Raw genomic sequence first — 26,808 nt, 5'->3', positions numbered from 1 at the left:
CGAAGTTATGCTTGGTGGCTGCTTCTTTCAAGAGGAGTGCTGCATCATAAGACAAATTGTGTACTAACACTGGTAGGGCTCTGTCTGCATATTTCAAATTAAAATTGCACTTCCTGCATAATGCACACACACAGTTGTCTGTCGGTATGTAGCGCGCGTGATGCCACACTTTACCCCGTGGCGGAATGCCTTCACGTAGGCGAACATGTCTTTGATGAGTGCGAGGTGGTCATCCGTGATTAGCAGTAGAGTGACCTGTCGGGGACATGACGTGTTACCCACCTTTCTAGCAAGTTGCACAGTCCATCGTTTTTTCCAATGTTTTCCCATGACCAGTTCACACAATTTGTACACAGATGTTAAGGATGTTGTCTTTTTCCAATGTCATGAAGGAGTTGCTGTTCAGTGGCATGTCGGGTGTGTGTTTAATGCTGATTTGATTCGTCCTTATCCAGTTTTTCACATCCCTGGTGAGGTTTTTACCTGGTGTGTTGTGATTTTTCCTGAGTAGCACATATGTTTCTAGCACTGTAATGATGCAGTTGTATCCGGATTTGATGTTGATGATTTAGCTGCCCCCCCCCCGACTCCTGCAGGATACTCTTTAAAGTTTGCTATGTTCACCATTTCTCGCCGTGAGATATTGATTTGTACACTGTGTAGTGATGTGATGCGCCAACCCAAACCCTGGCTTAAGTTGAGCCTGTCTTCAAGGTTGCTTGCCACATATTCAATAGCTTCACCTAGCAATTCGTGCACTGTGTCCACCAATGTTAGCACAGGTGGCGTATTAATGATAAAAGAACCCGTTTCACGGGTAGTACCCAGGTATAACATGACAGAATTTATACCACTCTCCTGGAGTGTTTGCAAGACGTCCTCGGCGAGCTGCGTTCTGTTAATTCTGAGCACCATTATCATGTCAATGTGCATTCCTACTGCAGTTGAATAAGTGATAGTACTCACAATTCGGTTGGCCTCCTCTCCTTCCCTGTTAAGCAGCGTCTGCTGTTGTTTGGCACCTCCTACTTGACAGTGACCTCCTCTCGACAATGTTTCCCTTGCCTTTTCCCCATTCGGTAAAGCTGTTACAGCGTTCATGGTGGAACCTGCAAAAACTAGGAATAACAAGCAGAGAATTTAATAAAATCAAACTGCTTGTTTTTTATGCAAATGCAGTGGTGACAATGTGCATTTTTTTTTTAACAGCATGTCACATCTCTACAAACTTCTAAATAAAAAGAATTATTCTCACCATCCTGGGGAGTGGTGCTCCCTGCTGCACCTCCTGTTAAGGATCGTCCTGGGTCGGGTATGTTCCTACCCCTGTTCGATCCTCTTCTTTCTATGTTGACAGCAGACTCTGCAGTCCTCTGACTAGTCCGAGCCTTCAGTGCCGTATATATGTAGGGTGACCATTTATATGACTTGCGAAAGGGGGACAAAGGTATATGGTAAGCCCATGCTCACTTGCACTTATGTTGAGTCGTTATAAATTCAGAAGTTTATTACATAAGTATATTCAGTTACAGGTGACGATAAATGAGAAAGTCTATCAATCAGCGTTTTTATTCAGACATTATCGCTGACATTTAAAGGTCTGTCAATTAGTGTTTTTATTCAGACATTATTGCTGACATTTTAAACAGAAAATTATTCTTTAAATTTTAAGGAAAATTACAGACATTATTTAAAAAGAAAAAAAAATCTTACATCATTCTTTGGCGTATTTTTAGCTTGATTTGATCTTTACTAAGTATAGTCAATAACAGGAAATGATAAATTAGGTTTATCAATGACATTGTTTTTATTCAGTTGTTATTTATTGCTGACATTTTAAACAAAAATTAGTCTTTAATTTTTAAGGATAATCTTAGTAATTACATAAAAAAAGAAAGGCTGAAAGGGGAACATTAGGGCGTCCCCCTAAGACCGCAGTTTTTTGGGGGATAAAGAGTAAAAAAGAAGGACTGTCCCCCTCAAAGGGGAATGTATGGTCACCCTATATATATGCCACGGCAAAGGAATTTCAATGGAGCTGTCACTCGTAATTTCATCGCCGCTGTTGTTGGTGGAATTAACCATGTCTCCTTGTGGAGCCAAACTGATGTGGGTGTTGCTGCTGCTGTTCTAGTTTATATACTGGTGTAGCAATCTTAAATGTCTTTTCACATCGGGTGTCGGGATTAACTCACATCAGCGAAACCTGCGGAATTATCAGTGCATGTGTGCAAGTGATTATAATCATCTTTTACCACCCTCATATATTGTGTCGTGTGTGTGTGTGTGTGTGTGTGTGTGTGTATACAACACTGGACATTGAGACGGATTATCGAGCTGTGATAATCGTGTCGTGTTGTGTGCCTTGTGTGAATGCGCATCATCGCGATATGACATGTGGTGCACCTGGCAGTGAGTCACAGAGAAATGGTGACTGTTGTGGGTGCTTATCAGCTGCTTATCTGAATTTGAATGGAGTTTATAAATCTTTTCACATTCATACTGTCATGTGAGCTTATATACCAGTGGTAGCAATTGTAAATGTCTTTTCACATCGGGTCTCGGGGATTAACTCGCATCAGTGAAACCTGCAGAATTATCAGTGTATGTGTGTGCAGGTGGTTACAATCGTCTTTTTATCCCCCTCATATGAGGTTTCGCTAAAGCGGTATATCGTCTCGTGTGTGTGTGTGTTATGTGTATGACACTGGATATGGAGACGGGTTATCGAGCTGTGATAGTCGCGTTGTGTTGTGTGTGTCGTGTTAAGTTAAGTATATCTTAGTTTAACCAGACCACTGAGCTGATTAACAGCTCTCCTAGGGCTGGCCCGAAGGATTAGATATTTTTACGTGGCTAGGAACCAATTGGTCACCTAGCAACAGGACCTACAGCTTGTTGTGGGATGCGAACCACACTATATCAAGAAATGAATTTTTCACCAGAAATAAATTCCTCTGATTCCGCGTTGGCCAAGCTGGGATTCGAACTTCAGACCACAAGATTGGCAGCCGAGCGCGAAAACCACTCGTCCAGCAAGGAACTTGTGAGCGTCGTGTGAATGCCCACCATTGCTATATGACATGTTGTGCACCTGGCAGTGAGTCATAGAGAAACAGTGACTGTTGTGGGTGCTTATTAGCTGCTTATCTGAATTTGAATGGAGTTTAGAAATCTTTTCGCATTCATACTATCATGTGATATGACATGTTGCGCTTCTGGCAGTGAGTCATGAAGAAAATCAGGTTAAGGGAGTTATAATTTATTTTACTCATATTCATATCTTATTATATACTCACTCACATGAGTCAAGGGGCTTAGAATTTGTTCCTCATATTCATATTTTTCATATACTAATGTGGGTTAGGTTAGGTTGGTTAAGGGACTTGGAATTTTTTCCCTCATATTCATATTTAAGGGACTCAGAATTTTTTCACTCATATTCATATCTAAGTGAAATGGAGGTTTTTTCATCCGTATAGTATATCTTGAGCCAAAATGGGGTTGGGTATTTTCAAGGGTCGTGAAATGGTGGTTTTTTCATCCGTACAGAATATCTTGAGCCAAAATGGGGTTTGGTATTTTCTAGGGGTCGTGAAATGGTGGTTTTTTCATCCGTACAGAATATCTTGAGCCAAAATGGGGTTGGATATTTTCAAGGGGTCGAGCAAAACCATGGTTCCCCCATCCAAAGAGTTATTCATGAGCCATTTTGGGGTTCTTTTCTGAACTAGTGAAATATTTGGTGGTTTTCCCGTGGAGTCGTTAATGGTCAACATACATGAGGTTAACCCTTAAACGCCGAAGCGGTAAAAAAAAAAAGGTCTCCCGTGTGCCGGAGGTGTTTCAGAGTGAGCGCGGAATCGGAAAAAATATTTTTTTCAAAAATTCACAGCGCCCTTAGTTTTCAAGATTAAGAGTTCATTTTTGGCTCCTTTTTTTGTCATTGGCTGAAGTTTAGTATGCAACCATCAGAAATGAAAAAAATTATCATTATCATATATAAATAATGCGATATATGATAGCGCAAAAACGAAATTTCATATATAATTGTATTCAAATCGCGTTGTGCGCAAAACAGTTAAAGATAACGAGTTACTTCTTTTTTCGTTGTAATGTACACTAAATTGCGATCATTTTGGTATATAACACATTGTAAAACGATAAAAGCAACAAAGAGAAAATATTATCACAAAATAATGCATGAATTCGTAACGGACGGACGTAAACAGATATTTTTTTCAAAAATTCACCATAAATCTAAATATTGTCCTAGAGACTTCCAATTTCTTTCAAAATGAAGACAAATGATTGAATATTACTATACTGTAAGAATATTAGCTTACAAATGCAGTTTTCGACCATATCTGACTAGGTAAAGTTGACCGAATGTCGAATTTTTTATATATATATTTTTTTATATGCAATTATTTCGGAAATAAGAAAAGCTACAACCTTCAAATATTTTTCGTTTTATTCTACATGAAATTGCGCACATTTTCATATATAAAACTCTATGAAATGCCTAATATGAAACGGAGCAAATATTCCGAGAATGGAACGTACGCATTTCGGAGATTTGTGGCTGAGAATCCGCGTGCTGAGAGAAGGAAAGATTTTTTTAAAATTCACCATAAATCTAAATATTGTGCTAGAGACTTCGAATTTGTTTCAAGATTAAGATAAATGACTGAATATTACTAGACTGTAAGAGTTTTAGCTTACAATTGCGTTTTTCGACCATTTCGGTAGAGTCAAAGTTGACTGAACGTGGTTTTTTTTTTCTATTTATCGTGATTTATATGCAAATATTTCAAAAATGAGAAAAGCTACAACCTTCAATTATTTTTTATTGAATTCTACATTAAATTGCGCACATTTTCATATATAAAACTTTATGTAACGGCTAATTTAAAATGGTGCAAACATTACCACAATCGCACGTATGATTTTTCGGAAGAGTTACCGCGCGGACGTAAAGAAAATGTTATTTTTTTCATAAATTCACCATAAATCGAAATAGTGTGCTAGAGACTTCCAATTTGTTGCAAACTGAAGGTAAATGCTTGAATATTACTAGAATATAAGCGGTTTAGCTTACTATTGCGTTTTTCGACCATTTCGGTAGAGTCAAAGTTGACCAAAGGTTGAAAATTTGTCACTTATCATTTTTAATATGAAAATATTTCAAAATTTTTTAAAAGCTACAACCATGGGTTATTTTTAGTTGTATTGTGAATGAAATTGCGCACATTTTCATATATAAAACTTTATGTAACGGCTAATTTAAAATGGTGCAAACATTACCACAATCGCATGTATGATTTTTTCGGAAGAGTTACCGCGCGGACGTAAGGAAAAAGTTTTTTCATAAATTCACCATAAATCGAAATATTGTGCTAGAGACTTCCAATTAGTTGCAAAATTAAGTTAAATGATTGAATATTACTAAAATATTAGAGTTTTAGCTTACAATTGCGTTTTTCGACCATTTCGATAGAGTCAAAGTTGACCGAAGGTTGAAATTTTGGCACTTATCGTTATTTATATGAAAATATCTCAAAACTGATAAAAGCTACAATCATGAGTATTTTTTTGTTGTATTTTTCATAAAAATGCGCACATTTTCATATATAATACTTCATGTAACGGCTAATTTAAAATGGTACAAAAATTATGTCAAAGTGACGAAATAATTTCCGAGATGTGTCACAGATACTTTTTAGTGCGGCAAGAAAGAAATTCGCGCTTGCGCGCCTGCGTAACGATTGTAAACTAAACAACACCTTGATCCGTGAACTCCCAGCATCCCCCAAGGCGCGTGATTCAAGAGTTTTCGGCTGGTAGGCCTAAAAGTATTTTTCCACGAATTTTTAAAAAAACTTTTGTATGTCGACGTAAAATACGTCCAGTCGGCACCCGAGAGACAAAAAATGTCGACGTAAAATACGTCCAGTCGGCGTTTAAGGGTTAAGATAAAGGTAAGCTTATGGGGTTTATTGCTGGTGAGCCGAATTGGGGGTCGGGTATTGAGGTTGAGCCTAAATGGGGTCTTTTTCCTTACTGATACCTGTAGGCAATGTTTTCAAATGTGGAAGTACAGTACATGGCATACACCGCTTATATGGCCGGATTCAGGTCCCTTTAAGGCATAAGGACCCTTGATATACTACATGATAAGAAAAAATGTACATAAGACCAATTACCTTCACATGTGAACCGTAAATTTGTTGTACACATTGCCTATACATCTGAAACAAATTTATTCTAAACATTACCTATACTTCTGAAACAAATTTGTTCTACACAGATACCAACCCTTGTTCTTCACATGGGACTTAGGCATAACGGCATAGCTAGAAATGGACATTCAAACTTACTGATAAGGTGCTCACTACCGACAGGAAGGCGGAAACCTTTATTCACCTTTTGGTCTGCACTTCACTTTGCTTCTGGCTGCCGTTAAGTTCAGACATTTCTTAGGACTCTCTGTCCAACTTTGCCATTCAAAGTTTTTGATAAATAAACATTGTTATTCCGTTTCCATTTTGGTTTTTCGACTGTGTTTTTGTACTATTATGATTCAAACTCATCATTCAAATAGCATGCCTGCAAGGAATTCAGATCAATTTCCCTTGCTGGTGTAATGATACCTAAGAGAATATTAGTTAGGACTAGCATAAATATAAAAGAGAGAAAAAGAAATTAGAGGGAACCACTAATAGACAAATAATAGAGAGAGAGAGAGAGAGAGAGAGAGAGAAGTGTCTGAACAATAGCCATAACACGAGCCAGTACTAATCTAAGCGCTCCCAATAAAATTCTCACCTATGACCTGAATTTTGAACTTTCGCGGGAAACTGGACAGTTCCGGTGACGTCATTAGTTCCACCCACAAGGGGAGGAATTAAGTCAATCAATCACACCCAAAGGACGTCGTTAGATAATCTTCAGCCATTAAGGACAATTCAAGGGCGGAACAAAGGCAAATGATCCGCCTGTTTAGGGTTGGACTTTTTGCTTTGAAGCAAGCAAGCAGTGGAAAGCAGAAAGCATTAGAGGCAGAGAAGCTAAAGGAACCGAGCCGAGAACAGAAGCGGTGGGGTTCAGAGCCTCACAGTTGCAGGTTAGAAAATTCAAGAAAGGCTCATGCTTCAATTCGTGGTCATGTACTCAACTTGTATATTTTTTACATATATTTCATTAGTGTGTTAATGAAGTGAGAAAACTGCACTGTGTCATCCTAAGCCTCCTGAGGTTCTAACAACTAACAACAAAATGAAAAAAGAAACGATCAGCAACTACAAGAAAGTATAAAACTATTTCAAATAAGGAGCAATAAACATTACAAAGATAGCAATAATCAACTTCTTTACATTGATAACTGGAACAATAAATAAATAAAATAATTCAAATAAATAAGAAAGCTCCTTACACTGGGATGAATACCTGTTTTCATAAAAAATGTAACATCTTTTGGTAAAGTTCACTTTCACAGCAGCTGTGTTTTTCTCTGATTTACTCAATAATATATTTACCTTTCAGACTGGAAGACTTGGCCACTTGGAAGGACTGTGAGAATATGGTTTGCTAAGGTAATCTTATCATGGCCCTCTTTTAATTCACCTGTTGGAGGAATGGACTATATAGCCTTATTCCACTGATCATTATGGCTTAGTCTTTGAGTCTAGACTCGACCAGCCCTGCATATGGGGTGAATACTGCCAGTGGTTGTAAGATGAAAAGGCAACTACTTCCCTTCTTCACCTTCTCTGTCTGTCGTCTTCCTTCATGTTAACCCCACTCTTGAAACTACAACTGTGAGTTTTGAGTGGGGTGTATATACCATGTTTGAATCTTACTGGGCTTCTTTCTTTGTGCTCTTCCCTCATGGGATAGGGTGGGACTGCTCAGTTGCCAGTGGCTATGAATTTCCGGATACGGTTGGCACTGGGTACAAACTCCTTAGACTTAGCCAGCAAGTGGGGTTTATGGTTGGCAACAGATTTTAGTGTTCTCTCTGTGTATCCAAGGCCATGTGGCCAGGGTTATAAGGGAACACTGTGGCTCCTCTAATCACGTTCATAAGGGTCACACAGAGAGGGGTTAGTATGCCCTTGTCGCATGGTCAATTCACTTCCCGTCTGCTCTGACTTGAATAGGACCATTGGATTACAGATGAAATCAGTACAGGGTTGCCAAGGATCAAGGTGTACTAGTACTAGCCTGGCTAGCTTAACTAGCCAAGGTGCCATGCACGCTGTCTGCTAGGCCTAGCATGAGCAAGGGAGTCCACAGCACTGGTTAACTCCGAATTCCTGAAGACAACACTTGGTATTTCTATACATGCATTCCGCATCGTTCGTCCCAGCGAATACGAAAGCCACCAGGAATTGGGGCGTCAAATGTATTTCGCTGTGTTTAGTACAAGCCCCTGAGGGTTAATTACAGTCGTACAGTAAATATTACTTAAAGTTCTTGTTCAGGAGGTAAAACTGCAAAGAAAACCGCAACTGCCACAGTCTAGGCTGCCGTGGAAAAGTAATATAGATCTACTCAACACTTCACTAAACAAACATTCCCTATCAGGAATTGGCCTGCCTAAGAACACAATCAATCCCTAATACCTAATCTGGGATGTCAGTCATACTTATGCTAGCTTAAAGGTAATCTGTTTTTATAAGAATAAGAAAAATGCTTCAGTCAATTGTTTTATTTCACAACTTTCAAAACTACACTATACAAGTAACTTGAGAAAGTTATGCTAACCACAATCTGCTAGCAACATTAAAACAGTCTTGTATCATTGTCTCATATTTCCAATCAAGCCTGACACAAATCTGCTTCTGTTCTGGAAGCGCTTTCACGAAGAGGAACTGTACGGGACAGTTGGTATGCCAGAGCAGAGTCAAAATAACAGGGTCTGCTCACAAGGCGGTACTAAAACCTATCCCCGCCCCTTGTGAAACGTCATCAGTTACAAAAGGACCATATCTTTATGAAACTATACTTACGATAACATTTTCATATAACTATTTTTGCAATGGCGTTTTTTTTATATAAATTTTCCTTTTATTGCATGTTGCCATATACTACGTTAAAGTACAAAGAATGCTCTTTCAAATGATATATAGCACATTACAATTACGATTACTTTCAAATCCATAAGCGCGCACAGAAAAAATTATCTACGCACACAAAAATGTGCAATTACTTCATCCGTCAACCTACATACATTCACGTTTCGTAGCCTAGCTGACTAAGGAATGATGATAGAAAGAAACTGAAAAATGGATTAGAAAGCTGATAAAATTTACTATATAATGCATAAATAAAATTGATAGGTGTTCTCAGAAATTTTCGAGGAATTCTAGGTCAAAGACGGACCAAAATTTTTAAATTTTATGTAAATATTTACCACATTTTTCTTACATAATTTTTCATCTTATTACGTTTTGCCACATACCATGTAAAAGTACAAAGAATGCCCTTTCAGTTGGTATATGACACATTACAATTGCAATTATTTTCAAACCCATAATCGCGCACAGAAAATATTATCTACGCACGCAAAAATTATAAAAAATTAAGCGTTCATGGGAGATCTGAAATCTAGCCCCGCCCCTTGTGAAACGTCATCAGATACATCCAGCCAGACTGACGAATACCTTTTTGTACTTTTTTTTCGAAAATATTATAATCGTATGAGGCATGCATAATTAATACCTTTATGTATACAGTTTGTGTTATATGTAAACTTATGTGTTCGGAAGTATATTTATGTGATATGAAGTGCTAATGAGAAATTTGCGGGAAATGTGTTCCATGTATCATTTTCTTCATCATTTATTCCTTTGATACCTTATATCGTATATGATGTAATTCTTATACTTTTGATATTGTTTTCTTTTTTGTGGCCAAGTCGTGCAAATGCAACTGCCATTTTTTACACTGCATGTATCGACATTTTCTTTGTATTTATTGCATAACAATAACTATTCACAATAAGATTTGGAAAATATAATTAATCTATCATTCTAACCTTTATCATAAAAAAAAGTTGCTTTTCAAAGTGAGGTATGAACACAGTGACAGAACTAAATACATTTCTTAAGAATTATTTAAAATCTTGATATACTTACCTACCTGAGAGAGAGAGAGAGAGATAGAGAGAGAGAGAGAGAGTAGTTGTCATGTTAAAAGAAATGGACTTGAAGAGAATACAGCAAACCAGTATATAGGTAAGTAAATAAATAAGTAAAGAATAAACATATGAAGAAAGCTGGAATAGCTATGTGTGTTCAAACTGGTATATTTTGTGCAATAAACTAAATGAGAGAAAGGGTATTAAAAAAATCAAACATGTGACCTCTACAGATTTTATCATCAAGATTTTATGAAAAACACCACGCGACATGGATTATATGTATAAAAACAAAGGGTTCTTTAAGAAATTCAGTGGAGAAACACTGAAGTGTTACTCTTGTGACGTCACAGTATTAGCTCCGCCCTCACTACCGAGTTAAGCAGACCCTATATACTTTGAATGGTTATTAAAAAACATCAAGCATATTACCTCTTTACAGGTTTTATCAGATTTTATAAAAAAAAAACCATGTGATATGGATTTAATGTATAAAAACTAAAGCTTCTTTAAGTAATTCAATGGAGAAGCGCGCACAGTATTAGCTCCGCCCCAACGGCCGAGTTGAGCAGACCCTGTTATCTTGACTCTGTGACAGAGGTGGTAAACAAACATTTCATTCGGATTGAAAGACAGCTATTCTGCTCCTATAACACTTTGTCTATATATATATATATATATATATATATATATATATATATATATATATATATATATATCACTACAGCAGATTCTTTACAGATAAGCCCGCCTACTGATTACTCACGACCATTCCTTGAAGCTGATTGGTTGGAAATAGCTTCCAAAAGTTCGTTAATTTCTGGTTCTTTTCATCTTCATTTAGTTTGCAACTGTTGTTTTGCCGAACTAAAATACGATGTACTGATTATAATATAATCCAAGAGGAGCTGAAAGATGATTGTGTTACAGCTGTGACGATACACACCCGGCAGCCAGGAACTTCAGAACGTGAGGTCTTTTAAGTACAAAGACAGTCTTTTACGAGAATGCAAAGAAGACCGTTTGCATTGAAGTGCTGAAAAAATGGACTACTAAAATATTTGGCATGTGTTATACATCCCCATACTTGCATTCGTTATGTGGTTCTCTTTTAATTTTACAAAAGAATATACGAAGAGGCTCGCGAAGAGGTGGTAAGGCTACATCTTCGTTTCCAATAATTTTTACCCTCAATCTTTCATCTTCGAAATGCTGCTTTGCGGCACAATAATACCATTTCAGTCGCGAAGAGCTTCTTCGTTGAAGCTGTCAGTTTCAAATTATGTCCTCTAGCCTCATTGCTTGCAAATTAGCCACATTGGTTAAAATTAGCCACATTTGGCAACCCTGTTAACTATTATACTACCACGCCTCTCAGACTGTTTTCTCACGGACTTTAAACCATAGTAGACGATCGTTTTTCGTTCGCTTTTTCTCTTTCTCTCATCTTCTCTATTTTTATTTGTTTCTCTCTATATTTCCTCTTATAATATTTTCTATTTTTCTCTGATTTTCTCTCTCAATTTTTCATTCTTCCCTCGATTTTTCTCTTCCTGATTCCTCTTTCAATTTTTCATTTTTCTCGATTTTTCTCTCTTTATCTTTTTGGACGGGGAGAATGGGTGTCGCCGATGTTCAAGGTAAGTGTAGATGTTTAATAATGTAAAGCAATATTTTTTGAAGGTTCAACATTGATAAGATTATAATATTTTTCGATTTTAAAAATTCGCACAAATTACGAATTAGGCATAACGGCATACTAATTTTTTTTAACCGGACTCTTCTTATCCCACACTATCATTAACAATGACCCTAAAACCATGACTTTCTGTGGAAATTATAAAAGGGGGGCCGGCATAAATAAATAATTCGACCGTAACCGAAAAAAAAATTTCATTATTTAAAACTCAATGGTACGAAACATCTAGAATAAAAATTTAATTTAATGTATAATAGTAATACATCGAACCACTTTATTCGGTAGTAATCAATAATTAACTTCGACCGCTAATTACTCAAAACTCGTCGACAGCGCCTCAGCGGCGTGGTTGGTATGGTATTAGCGTCACACCTCGGTGGTCGCTGGTTCGATTCTCGGCCATTCCATTGAGGAGTGAGAGATGTGTATTTCTGGTGATAGATGTTCACTCTCGACGTGGTTCGGAAGTCACGTCAAGCCGTTGGTCCCGTTGCTGAATAACCACTGGTTCCATTCAACGTAAAAGCACTAAACAAACAAAACAAAACTATCGTCGGGTGGGTTAGACCACTGTAGCACTACATGCCTTATATATGTTTTGGAATACCAAATACGGTTGGTTGTATATTGTTTTGTTTCTTCGTCTTTTATGTTTTAAATTGCACAAAGCACACACCCAAAAAAAAAAGAAAAAAAAGAAAGTACAGTATAAATAAAAATGAGAATAGCAGAAAATATAAAAGTAGGGGAAGAAGTGTGTGTGTTATAACCGGTATCAGTTCTCTCCCTCTCATTTTCTTTATTCCATATACAAGTGGAAAAAAATCCTAAAAAAAACAAAAGAACTCTAAGGAGAGCAAACTCCTGCCTACTCTCCTCCACCTATTTGACATTGCATCCCCACCCTTCTCCCAGTGAGGGAAACTCTCTCCTAGGCCACCCACCTTCCAAAACAACCCTGTCCCTGGTGAAACACCTTTATTGGTGCTCCCCTACCTTGGTGCCCACCCTTCTGGCACTTTTATGGCCTCCCGGGCCTAGCGCTTCCCCAACCATTTCAGCCATTAAGTGTGAGCAGTGTTACCAACATTTCTTAGACTGTGCAGTCTTGCCAACCTTCAGAGCGCAGTTTTTTCAAATTTTAAAAAATGGACGTAACATATATATATATATATATAATATATATAATATATTATATATATATATAATATATATAATTTATTATTTACTAATATATTATATATATATATATATATAGTAATATCTATATATATATATATATATATATATATATATATATATATATATATATATATATAATATAGTATATATATAGTACAAGGAGGAAAACCAGAAATATGTTACCAACTTCTCTAGCAAGATTAACATAAATTATCACGTACGTACAAATAAGCCCACAAACACACAAAAGAAGTAAAATAAATAACAACATATAATGTATTAAAGACAAAGTAAAAAAAGATTTTGTAAATTTTCAAACCAAACCTCACAACCCGAGGTTCGGTTGCTGAAAGGTTTGCCAGAGCGGGAAGGAATCGAGATAACCAAGGAAAGATAAGAGTGGCCGGTCTAAGACATGTATAATGGAACTACTGTAGTGTTGTTATTTAATGTTGGAACAACGCGCTTAATGGCCAAGGATTCGAGTATAGGGAGGTGGTTCTCATTAGGGCTTGATAAAATGATCTTAAAATCATTGTAGTTGATTTTGCAATTGCATATTTGTGTATGGTCTCTAATATCTGAAAGCTCATGGCTAGAAAGCTTTATCCCTGGGCGCTAACTAATGCCTATATGTGAGTCACATCGTACTTTAAGCAGTCGGCGAGTGTTTCTCATGTGAGTCTGTCCGTTGCACGAACAGTAAGTATACAAGTAAACTAGGCCAGACGCAATAAGTAAGCAATTTTTCTTTGTGACGAAAGAATTCACCTATGGTTTTTGGATTCCTTTAGATGAATTTGACATCAACTGCTGGGAAATGCTGCTCATTATTTTCCTTAATTGTGGTAATGAGGTATCATAAATGTATGGAAACTAATATAATATTTCAGTTTTGAAGCTAGATGTACTAGAGCTGGTAGCTCGAAGATTTTCTGTAGGGCCTTTCTGACATAACTAGAGAACAGTTATATAATAAGTAAACATTTCCCAGCAGTTGATCGATGTCAAATTCATCTTAAGGAATCCAAAAACCATAGGTTGATTCTTTCGACACAAAGAAATATTGCCTACTTAATGTGGCATGGGCTAATTTACTTGTATATTTACTGTTCGTGCAACGAACAGACTTACATGCGAAGCACTCGCCGACTTCTCAAATTTGGCTCGAAGTGACTCACATACATATGCATTAGTTATCGCACAGGGATGAAGCTGTCTAGCCCCGAGCTTTCAAATATTAGAGACCATACACAAATATGCAAATGCAAAATCAACAACGATGATTTAAGATGATTTTATCCAGCCCTAATGAAAACCTATACTCGAATCCTAGACTGTTAAGCACCTTGTTCCAACATTAAATAACAACACTAGAGCAGTTCCATTATACATGTCTTAGACTGGCCACTCTTATCTTTCCTTGGTTATCTCGATTCCTTCTCGCTCTGGTAAACCTTTCAGCAACGGGACCTCCTGTTGTAAAGTTTGGTTTAAAAAATTATAAAATCTTTTTTACTTTGTCTTTAATACATTGCCAGTTACTAATTTTATTTATTTATTTATTTTTTCGTTCTTATTTGTATGTGATAATGTTAATCTTGCTGGACAAGTTTGTAACTTATATATTTTTGGTTTTTCTCCTTTTTTAGCCTTGAAAATGAGATAGTCTTGAAACGATGGCAGCAATAAAGCGACGACATGTATTGAGCTGTTTTGCCTCTCTTCCACCTATATATCCTATATATATATATATATATATATATATAGTATAGTATATATTAAGTATATTTATTATATATACGAGTAGTATAGATATATATATATATATATATAGATATATACTATAGTATATATATATATTATTATATTATATATATATATATATATATATATATAAATCACCATAACGTGACTGAACATCTTGAAGTAATCAAAGTCCACAATTATGTAAAATGTGTATTAAAATACACATTTTACATAATTGTGGACTTTGATTACTTCAAGATATATATATTACAAATAGGGCATTAGGCATTATTGCTATAATTTTTTTTGTCGAACCATTATTATCGACTTTCTCGGCACACATAAAGGAGGTTATTAAACGTTTAGCTAAGAAATGCCCAATGTTTTGCAATTTTCCATAAATGAAGTTACATCATTCTTAACACTTCAAAGCTCATTTTCCTTGCCCTGATAAAGTAAATTGGATTATATTTGTTAGATAGATGGATGGAAATTTGTCCGGAAGATGGTGACTGCCATTTAGCTATATACGTGATAGCGGGAGGAAGCATAAATTAATTTTCGACTGCAAATTGTTTCAGAAACCTTCAAATCCCAAAAACGACGTCAGCCACTCACCAAAGCGGTCAGTCTGCCACTCAACGAGGGAATACAGAGTCGGTGAAGCCACACGTAGTGGAAAGGATCCGCACTCGAAACTGGGCTTACAAGTGTCATAAGGTGTTCGAACAGGGAACAGTGATAAGCGATGATAAGATAACACGTAAAAGTTAAGATAAAGAATCTTTGTGATTATGTGGATCAGATAAGTAATGGCGCAGAATGGAAAGATATGTGAGTTTTGCATGGGACGCTGTAGAAAGAGGAATACTTGTACTTCACTCTCATTAAAGATTTTGGATACATCATCTTCTTGTCACAGTTGCTGTGATAAAGTTTTGGTAAAAAGACGAAAGTACGTTGCATCTCATCTTTTCACCTTCGTGGCTGTAAATTTGTTCGTATAATCATCACGTCTTGACCTTTTACTGATTTAAAATCAAATACAATCACACACACATACACGCACACGCACACACATACACACACATATATATATATATATTATAAAAAATTTTTAATCTTACTTTCTATGGAATAGAAAATTTAGAACAAGTTCTGGGACGTATGAGGTCATTTAGAGCTAAAAGACAAACAGAACAACAAGGTTTTAAAGGTGTAACTGGAGGAAAACCTCCCAATTGCAAGAGGGTAGAAAGTAAGTAATAAAAATATGACACACACACACACACACACACACACACACACACACATTGATATATATATATATATATATATATATCTATATATATATATATATATATATATATATTATATATATATATTGAAGTGCGTCTACATGTATTCAGGAGTTGATGTATCCAAACATTTTAACAACAGCATTAGAACGATACGTGTTGGATTACACCAGGGGTCGGCATTAATTAAGTCCATTTTTGTTTGTGCTGGTCATGGATGTGTTGAACGAAGCGATCAGGAATGAAGAGCTGTGGGAATTTGTTGTACGCCGATGATCTGGTGATTACTGCTGAAGATGAGGAGGACCAACAGAGAAGGGTTGGAGAGTGGCAGCGATCTTTAGAGAGGTTTTGCTGAGCGGTAGGGAAGATAGAGACAGAATAGCAATACAAGAAATAAGAGCCTCGATCATGAAACAGGCAGAAAAGTTTAAATACTTAGGATCTACTTTAAGCCAAGAGGGAGGATGTGAGGCTGAAGTTGACAGTAGGATAAAAGTGGCATGGGGGCAGTGGAAAGAGGTAGCTGGAGTGGTTTGTGATAAGAAAATGCCAATCAAACTAAAAGTCAAGATATATAGCACTGTGATAAGACCAGTGTTAATGTACGGAGTAGAAACATGGGCTCTAAGATGAAAAGAGGAAGTAAAGCTTGAGAAAACAGAAATGAGGATGCGGAGGTGGATTATGGGAATATCGCTGCTTGAGAGATTGGGAAATGATGAAATAAGAAGGGCAGGCTTGGTAAAGATGACAGAGGGGATAAGAGAGTCACGAATGAGATGGTATGGTTCAGGATGGATGATGAGGAGGGAGTGAAGAGGGCTTGGGAAGAATCTGTTAGAGGAAGAAGATCAGGAGGGAGACAGAGAGTTAGATGGTGAGATAAAGTGAAGGAAGATATGGAGAGAAGAAGTTTGGTGGAGGATGACGCCTTTGATAGAAGGCAGTGGAGGAGAAGGCGCATGAGGCAACCGACCCCTTAATGCAGGGGTAATGGTGGGAAAGAAGATTATTAAAACAATACGTCTTGTCATTAGTGACTACAAGTATTCTTCTTCTTTCCAGAGCTTCCCATGCAAAGCCCAATACCTTCCCATTCTGCCTCATTTTTGTACCAGATCTACATAATCACAAAAATTCTTTATCTTAACTTTCAACTCACCGGGTGTAGGTCCCGACCGGTTTCGACTTTATTTCTATTTCCCACCAGTGGTTTTAAGTGACTGTCAAATCCAAAGCTATCCTGTATAAGAAATCATGCGACCAAATGTTTGTTTGTTTTGTTTGTATGGTGTTTTTACGTTGCATGGAACCAGTGGTTATTCAACAACGGGACCAACGGCTTTACGTGACTTCCGAACCACGCCGAGAGTGAAGTTCTATCACCAGAAATTCACATCTCTCACTCCTCAATGGAATGGCCGAGAATCGAACCCGCGACCACCGAGGTGGGAAGCAAACACCATACCAACTACGCCACTGAGGCGTGTGCGACCAAACGCAAAGCACATAATAGATTACGATGATTTTAAAGTTGTTGGCCAAGCAAAGAACCAACAAACACTTCAGATACTTGAGTCTTTAAATATTAAACTACTGGTTTCCTCATTAAACATTCAAACTGCCTCTATTCCATTGTTTCTGTTATAGCTCATTACTATTTGTACCTAAGACTTTTTTTATTTCTCTTTTACTGTGAATGTGGTTCTGTTATTTGCTAAGTAAGGTTAGTGTCTTCTGCTTTTTTTAGAAGTATATTACTGTCCTAGTTTGTTTCTCCATTCTGTGAAAAATGGTCTTAATCAAAAAATATATTTTTAATGTAATTTGTTACGAGTGTTTTGTGATTTTGCTCAATCTAATTTGCGCTTGTGTAACAATATTATGTGTCGTAATTTCATGCCTTGTATGTGCATATCTAAGCGTGCTCTAGTGTGTATAATTTTGAACTGTCTTAGCAGGTTTCTAATGATTAATATCTTAACGTAATTCAGTTTTAGCCGTTCAGTATGCTTTTATTGATTTATTCAGTTTTCCATAGAATTTCCTGATGATGTGATTATGAATCACGAACCGTAGAAAGCAAAAAAGGAAGTATGAATATTCCTGCCCTTGACTGCAATTTGTATCATTTTTTATATCTTATTTTTCATGAGTTGAGCCTCATCGTTGCTGGGGAAATTTAATTCTTTTGCATCGTCAAAAGATGACGGAGAAGACATGAATTGAACATTTACACATATCGTATTGAATAAGCTTTAACATATATTTCGTTAAACGATGGTGTGAGAAATAACATTTTCAAGTCGTAATACTGTAAACTCTTATCTCGAAAGAAAAGGAAAATTATGATTGAAATCATATATTCCGTTAAGGAACATAACATGTATTTAGTTCTTTAGCCTCCACAAATCCTCATTTAACTTTTCGACACTTGTACAATGTCCTGAAGTCACACCGAAGAGCCGAATATTTCCTTATACCTTCACTTGACACTATCGGACGTTCTCCTGTGTCTAGTTCTCCTTAACAGGTGTGCAACCTCGACATTTGCAGTCGACAACATTGCTGAATTTTTTCTCGAAGATGAAGCCGTCGTCACAAGTCAGGGGAATCCGGATTGTCTCGTAGTTCAACGGCTGGCAACTCTTGCAGTCATTCCCTTGACTCCACAACCCAGACTCTCGTTCTGAAGTAATAGGAATCTCGGTCATCATATAAATTCCTCGTTGCGTTGAGGCTTTGATATATTGAGAAACCAATGTTATTACATGTCAGAAGTAGTGGTTACTAAAATCAATAAGAAAACTAGACTTATTTCAGGTGGAGGGTCAGTAAAAAAAAGGAACAATGACAAGACAGCTATTACAAAGCAGCCTTTGGCCAACAGAAAGTGAGGAAATATATAAGGAACTCACTTCTATCATTAGCTTCATGATAAGTGAACTGAGGCTAAAGTTCAAACAATAAATCTATAAACAATGACTTTTAATGTGTATTTTTGTTTGCTGCTTCACTCTTTCTCTAGGCATCCGTCACGAAAAGGTCAAATACCCAAATGAAGGTACTGGCGCCAGTGGCAGGCCTCCTACGATAATTATGTCAAGAAGAGGTTCAGAACTTGCATATCCAAAGTGCAAAGAAATCGAGAAGCGGAGAAGGCATTGTGGCTATTACAAACATATGTTACTGGTAAAAGATTGGTTGAACTGTGGTTCTATACTAGTATATATATATAAAAAATAATATATATATATATAATATATATATATATCATAATATATATATAAGATATATATATATAATATAATATATGAAACTCGCTCACTTCTTTTTTACTGTTACATGTTTGTAAGTGATACATCACACAAACATGTAATAGGTAAAAGAAGTGACCTATATATATATAATATATATATATATATATATATATATATATATATATATATATATATATATATATATATACATATAGTATAGAACCTACAGCTCACTTCTTTTACCAGTTACATATGTTTGTGTGTGCGTGTGTGTATCACTTACAATCACTCTTACACACAATCTTATATATCATAGATAACACGGAAGAGATGAAACACTATTGTAGATCCTGATCTGTGTCGGCTTTATTCCTAAACCGTCTCAGAAGGATCGATACAGACTGATATATTGTGATTTACTGCCACTTTGCACCAGTCGTCTTTAGACAGTTTAGCGATAAAGCTGACACTGGTCAGGATGTAAAACTGCTTAATCTCTATCCTGTGGTGTTTGATCATATATATTTTACGAGTGCTTTTTAAAAGTGTGCCTTACCGATGAAAGTCTTGGTCGCGCAGTACCCCAAGCAGAATCTGATAGGCTCGCTGATAGGATTTCTGTTTGTGCAATGGCCGTGCTGATATGACATCATATAAAACATGCCGATGGTTTCGTGGTCGTCCACGACGATAGCAGTGCACTCTCCTGTAAAGATGACCCGTTGAGTTAAGTCGTTCCTTTCCCCATATGTTCCTTTGTATTTGTGATGTATTTAATGGAAAATCAACAAAGGATCCTTTTAGTGGTCCGCAGCGTCACTATATCAGGCAAATTTGATTAGATGATAAAACCTTGAATGAAGTTATTACTTATGACGAATGATCCTGATGGGAACATCTGTATACATTCCAAATGTATGGGTCTAATTCCTGTTTTACCTTTTGTAGGACCTTTCTCATCCGTCTTCTGTGGTCTCCTGCGGGTATCCATGCTCGAATCGTCACCATCTGTCTTTTCTACAAGCGCCGTTGTCGTAGAGTTATCCTGACCGTCGCTGACGGAATCTTTATCGGCTACTATCTCAGAAATATGATCATCGCTCGTTCTTTCTCTTCGGTTCCTCCGGTCATGGCGGTTAGCGCGATCTCTCCTGTCCTGCCAACGGTAACCATCTGTTCGGTCACCTGAGCGGTCGCTTTCGACATCAGAAGACCGATCCCTTCTTTCCTCTTCATCTCCCATTTCCTTGGCGTCTTCTGGTTTCGTCTCTTCGTGCTCCGATAAATCCCTCTCGACTGTGCCTGGAAATTTGGCACCACATTAGAATAAAGCACTGGAACAATGCTGTCATTTTAATTACAGTAGTGGCTATGTCGCTGGGATCTGATTAGCCCACAAAGCAGAAGTAAAAGATGAAAGCGATGGTATAAGGCTGCTTATAAAATCAAGGATAGTAAAAAAAAAGATATATACTAATAAAATCTTAAATGCGTAACTACAGAAAAATATAGACATTGAAATACATAAAATGTACAAGGTAAAATTTTTGTTAAATTTTCTGCATGTAATACTATTAAAATTGTATCATAATGTATATTTTCTCTAATAAAAGATAAAAAAAGTTACCCATTAGCTAAAATAAAACGACGGATTTTAGTGATGTCTCTGGTTAAGGTCAATCCTAACTCTCTCTCTCTCTCTCTCTCTCTCTCTTTCATTTCTCATTTAATGAGTTGTAAAAATGTATGTAAATGAAAAAAAAATACAATTTCAAAATGAAAACAGTTAAGGCTGGACACTGACCTGCCTTCTTGGAAAGGTGCAGCCAAGAATCCTCAGCTGTCTTTATTTCTTCCACAAATTCTAAAACTCTGTCCAGCTTCTCTTCAATCGCACCAAAAGGAGCTCTCGCTTCTGAACTTACCTAAGATAAGGAAAAGGAAAAGGTAAGTTAGTTAAGTGCTTAGTCGATTCGGTAGTAAAGGAAGAACTATGGTTATTAACAGATGCTATATCGAACGGAATAGCCTCAGACTCACCTCTGCCCAAATATCTTTGATTTTTCGAAAATCATCTTCCTTGAAGTCACACGCGTAGCTTCCCCATGCTTGGGTGGAGGCAGCTTTCATGACGACGACTCCTGTCATCAGAATCCACAAAAGCGGATGTCTCCTTGTTCCGTCCATCGTGAGGAATTTCTGTCAAAGCAGAAAGAAATTCGTTGGTGGCGTTTCTGTAACACAAGGTGGAGAAATTCGTAAAGGAAGAACACTTAATTCAATTCACAGGAGGTTTATGGCAAGTTTGAGACACAGTTGCCGTGAAGATATTATTAAGCACTAATTTTCTTCGCTTCACAAGGTGCTGATCAACGCTTATCACCTGTCAAGATTTTTGTCAGAAAGCAAGTGAAGTAGACAAGCATATTACCGAATCAATCCGGCCCTCCCCCTCCCCAATATATATACCAAGTACAAAGAGCTCGAGAGACGTTGAGCTTATTTGTAAGAAAGATTATTTCGGCACATTTTAATATGTCAACATTTGTCTGTCTTCACAAAAAAATTATTTTCTAATTGGTTAAATATATACATACATACATACATACATACATACATACATACATACATACATACATACATACACACATACATACACATATATATATATATATATATATATATATAGATATATATATAATATATATATCTGTGTCTGTGTGTGTAACTATCTAGTTACAGTGGTAGTAACAGCTAGGACCTGAAGTGTTATATGAAACGTTAACATAGTCCCATAAATATGTTCAGGTGAGTGCATCAGAATTTACCTGCACAGTCACAATTAATGAAACCAAAATGTGATATCCGGAAGCGACTGACTTCCTAATCCAGGCGAGTCAGCAGATTAAATCGTTGGTTTTGACGTGAATATCGAAAGCGAGGCGTCGTCCCATTAATTGGATAGAGTCACGTGTGTAATCTTCACCATTTAATCCGAAGTTGCCGAATCAGCAGACTTCTAGTCGGAAGTTTCGGTTGGTCGCCCTGGTGTTGCTATGGAAGCCTCTTTCGAAGCTTGGTAGGCTTCGAGCTTGCATCGTGTGACCCAGAGAGGTAGGTAACTGTAGGGACGCCGGGATGATCGTACATACAAACAGAAGACGGTCAATTTCTCAAGTTATCTCACCCAGCCGAGGCAGAACTATATCATTTTAACTGATGTTGATATTTGTTCAGGTGTGGATATCCCTATGCTGGGTGAAGAATAATCCCCGAAGTTCAGTCCCAAATTAAGAATACTAAGCCAGACAAGGTTTGCGGTCCAAATAGTGTGCAACCTGGTTTCATGAATTAGCTCCCTGTAGGCGTGCGCAGTGGCTGATCATTCATGCTGCATTGTTGAATGCTGTAGTTATGTTTGCTTCGTATCTTAGTTTGTCTACAGTTCTTCAAAAAGCTAATAGGCAAAACCCAAAAATTTATAGGTATGACAGTGATCAATTGTTTGGCTAAATCATATATGATTTGATGTTTTGTTTGTTTGTATGGTGCTTTTACGTTGCATAGAACCTGTGGTTATTCAGCAACGGGACCAACGGCTTTACGTGACTTCCGAACCACGTCGAGAGTGAACTTCTATCAACAGAAATACGCATCTCTCACTCCTCAATAGAATAACCGAGAATCGAACCCGCGACCATCGAGGTGTGACGCTAATACCATACCAACCACACCGTTGAGGCGCTATATGATTTTTTGCTCGCGACTTGAGAGATGGTTGAAGCCATATAGGGAAGAGGCAGGTGCACACGGAACTTTTGTAGCATTAAGATTGTTATCAGGAACGGCTATAAAGAAAAGCTTTTGGTAGTATTTGGTGATTTTAGTCAATCCTATAACCTACTGCCTGGAAAAATGTTACCCAGGGTCTTGAAGCACTTGGGTTGTGGGGTGTGATATTGGTGGCACTTGTTGCTGTATATAGGGTAACGAACAGCGTTATTGGAACAGCTATTCTGACAATTGCAGGCGGAGTTCATCCGGGTAGTTTCACATCTTGCTTGCTTCTTGTTTTTTACGCGAATGACCTTACTTTAGGAAAATTGTAATCATTGTAATCCTGGTGGCTTTTTCGTCATGGCTGTATTGGCTAGTTTTAATGGATGATATGGTTTTCCTTGCCACATACAGAATTATCATTGTAAATAAAGTATCTTTGATGAAACAATATTGTAATAATGACAGTATTATATTGAGTGCAGCAAAAACTAAGTTTTTTTGAAAGCCACAAGATGGACCAGGAAACAATTGTTTTTAGGTACTGTGATAGTTCCATATCATCCTCGGTCATGGATCCAGGCGGTAGCTACATGTCAACCAATTTGTTTCATTTCTAAGTAGGAATAATGACCTTCGATTTGTCGTTAAGATGAGAGTCTTTGATGCTTTTAGTGGTTCGTGGATGCTTAACTGTCTGCTATTCTGTGCGGCCGAGTCTTGGCAGAACGCCGATCTAAGATCAATAGTAAAACTATAATTGAGCACTGTAAATGCTACTTGCTACTAGTAATGATTTCAGGTATACTGAATCTGGGTATAGTTCGTTATTAAAATGTCCTGCGAGTGGTCTGTGATGGACGAGGACCCTCTCTCTGTTGTTGGTAATAAACACCGTATTGAATCAAAAGTTTGTCGCTCGAACATATCTCCTCGGACTATTCAGTGGAAGGGAAGATGGCGTCAAAATCGCTATGGAGACACTGCAGCATCGTATTTTAAAGTCTGAATCATCTTAGAGGATGGTATACCGTGACATTAACGCAGTTGTCATTTTCTTGCAAAATGCTTATTTTGTCATTTACATAACAGTTTCCTTGTTTTTTTTTCTTACGTAAAAAAAGATGTAATTTCCTGACAACATTTTTGAATTTTATCTAAAAAAAATATATCGTGTGATAAATTTGTTAAATTATTATAATTTTCTTACCAAATTTTTGTCATTTTGTTACAAAATACTTTGATAACTTCTTGAGAAATAGTTGTCATTTAGTCCTTTTTTTATATTCTTGTTTTCACGACATCTGTCATTTTCTTTAAAGTATTTGCCATTTTCTTAAAAACACTGATAATTTCTTGAGAAATAGTTGTCATTTAGTCCTTTTTTATATTCTTGTTCTCACTATATCTGTCATTTTCTTCTTGCCATTTTCTTACAAAATGTCACTCTGTCATATTTTTGCAAGTTGTTTGTACCTGTAGAGGGGATACTGCTACCAGTGCACCTCACGCGGTACATTGTAGGCATTACTAAAGTTCTTTGCAGCGACCCTTCGACACCCAACTGCAACTGTGCTACGTCCACGTTCTCTTTCTTCCATCTTGCTTTCTTGTCTTCCTGTAACACCTTTAAAACCGTCTTTGCTCTCAATCTTTCAATTTTACATTCCAGTTCCAATTCCTACTGTTTTTCATATCCTTACAATTTGTCATTATAGCATTATCTCAAAATATATGTTGCTTTATACCGGTTTAAACACATTTATTTCTTGTATTACCTGACACTGCCGACCCTCATCGTCTTAGAATCCAAATATTTACTAGTATGAACTCGAGCCCATGAAAAGTCTTCAATTAATATTAAAGATGTGAAAAATCGACAATGCTCCACAATAAAAATAAACAAATATTATACTCTGAAATACATAAAAGGACGAAATTATTCCGTAATTTACTAAAACGGTAAAAGTACTGTAACGAGATTGAAAAGTGAAGCCTTAAAGTTGTTACGTGGAAGAGGAGATGCAACAGAGCAACAGTTAGGTAACTCGAGCTCATTTGGTCTAACTTTTAAATCTACAGAGCTGGCAAAATAAAGTGGTCTCTCTCCGGAGGACTCTTGCGCTTGGCGGTTATAGCATAGACAAGATATAGTTTTATGCACACACACACACACACACACACACTATCTATGTGTGTGTGTGTGTGTGTGTGTATTGGCAAGTGTCTTACCATCCAGGAAATGCAGGAGTTGAATGGCTGTGACTGAGGGTCCTTCGTATTGCTGGTAAGACTTCCTTCTGTCTGAATGAAGCAACTGGCATTGTGGAGTTTTTTTCACATTTGTTAGTTAAAATCTGTTTAGTTATTATTTAAATTGAATGATAATCTCGCAATACCAGTCAGGATAGGCTATTAAGATCATTACAAAAATTCCAGTTAGAATATTACGTAGTTCGTTATGGGATTGATGTGCACTATACAACTATGCGAGATTTAAAAATCTCTTTTAACTATCTTTCACGTTTATATATATATATATTATATTATATATATATATATATATATATATATCTATATATATAATATTAGGCTTGAATAAACAAGTCATACGAGCACCGTAAAAAAATCCCTTTCGGGTTACAACTACAATCTTTGTAATCACTTGCAAAATCTGCTAGGCCTACAGCACAACCCTCTTAATCACTTACCTCAACGCAGAGCAACAGCTCAAGCTGATAGATGCACTTGATAATGTTAATACCGTCGCTTGGGGGAAGAGAAGTGACCTTCGCCTTCAGCTGAAGAGATACTTTTCCTTCTCAGTCTCGACTCAAACACTGAACCATTTCTGCAAGGTTTCGTCCCTTAAGTAGATCCAGAAGCCCTCCACGAGCCGTGTTATTTTCGTTCACAGAATTGTAGCGCTTCCTCTTGTTTTATCTAATGCTTCTACTGCTCTTCTTCCTCTCTCATGGCTGCCAACGTTTGGCCATTACACGAGGAAAGAGCTCGCGTGTCATCTCTTTTGTGTGAGGGTAGTTGATGTGGACACTAACGAGATTGATCCATTCCGAGTTATGCTTTATTGCCACAATTTATCCTTGTGATCTGAGCTTAATGAGCTGCTTAATTTAGTGGGAATAATTACACTAGCAACGGCTATTTTAACTACAAGACGACGGACGATTTTTATTTTAGATCTTTAGATTTACTTTATCAGGAAAAATCCTTTAATATCGAAAACTTAGTGGACAGATCAGGAGAGGTAGCATCGTAATGATGCCAATAACTCAGGTATGATGGGCATTCGGTAGCTCTTACTATACAATTATATGCAGTAGTCATAACTGTACATAGATACCTGCACATGATATGGGGTTTTAGAGGTGGACGTGGGTGTCAGTTATTTTCTGAAATTTGTTCCAGTTAAGGACTGATACGCTACGTCCGTTCCAGTCATTCAGCGGATTAAATCACTCGAGTACAGTAAACCGACTTCCTGAGCAAATAAATGATGCTTATTTTTATGACTGTACATTTGCACAAAATAAAAAGATTAACTTAGAAAGCGATTCTCTGGACGTCTTTTACCCAAAGAGTATGTATCCTTTAATGGTATCTAAAACAAATCTGATAATTATGATAATTATCTTATAACTCAAGATGTATTGAGTGTATTTATGATCATGTATA

General features: G+C 37.0%; 2 protein-coding genes across 4 annotated transcripts in view; both read right to left on the bottom strand.

The window, feature by feature from the left end:
* Nucleotides 1-15,516, bottom strand: part of LOC135202269 (uncharacterized) — a 62,080-nt gene extending 46,564 nt beyond the window's left edge. Inside the window, exon 1 of one of the 2 annotated variants that reach the window (XM_064231575.1) lies at nt 15,393-15,516. The gene's annotated coding sequence lies outside the window, so the exon portion shown is untranslated. The remainder of the gene's footprint in view (nt 1-15,392) is intronic. The other variant, XM_064231583.1, reaches the window with a different exon arrangement.
* A 2,929-nt stretch (nt 15,517-18,445) lies between these two features.
* Nucleotides 18,446-25,978, bottom strand: LOC135202258 (uncharacterized). 2 transcript variants are annotated; one of them, XM_064231554.1, is made up of 6 exons: nt 25,824-25,978; nt 21,376-21,534; nt 21,140-21,260; nt 20,275-20,637; nt 19,892-20,041; nt 18,446-18,764 (listed from the first exon to the last, which is right to left on the bottom strand). In XM_064231554.1, exons 2-6 carry the CDS (start codon nt 21,520-21,522, stop codon nt 18,592-18,594), a joined length of 954 nt encoding a protein of 317 aa, XP_064087624.1. In that variant the 5' UTR covers nt 21,523-21,534; nt 25,824-25,978; the 3' UTR covers nt 18,446-18,591. The 2 variants fall into 2 exon arrangements, with proteins under 2 accessions (XP_064087624.1, XP_064087633.1); XM_064231563.1 differs by having other exon boundaries at nt 21,376-21,569; nt 25,824-25,974.
* Between the last annotated feature and the right edge of the window lie 830 nt (nt 25,979-26,808).

Source organism: Macrobrachium nipponense, chromosome 23 (assembly GCF_015104395.2).
Source record: "Macrobrachium nipponense isolate FS-2020 chromosome 23, ASM1510439v2, whole genome shotgun sequence".
NCBI classification, from domain to species: domain Eukaryota; kingdom Metazoa; phylum Arthropoda; class Malacostraca; order Decapoda; family Palaemonidae; genus Macrobrachium; species Macrobrachium nipponense.
This window is presented reverse-complemented; position numbering and strand designations above follow the sequence as displayed.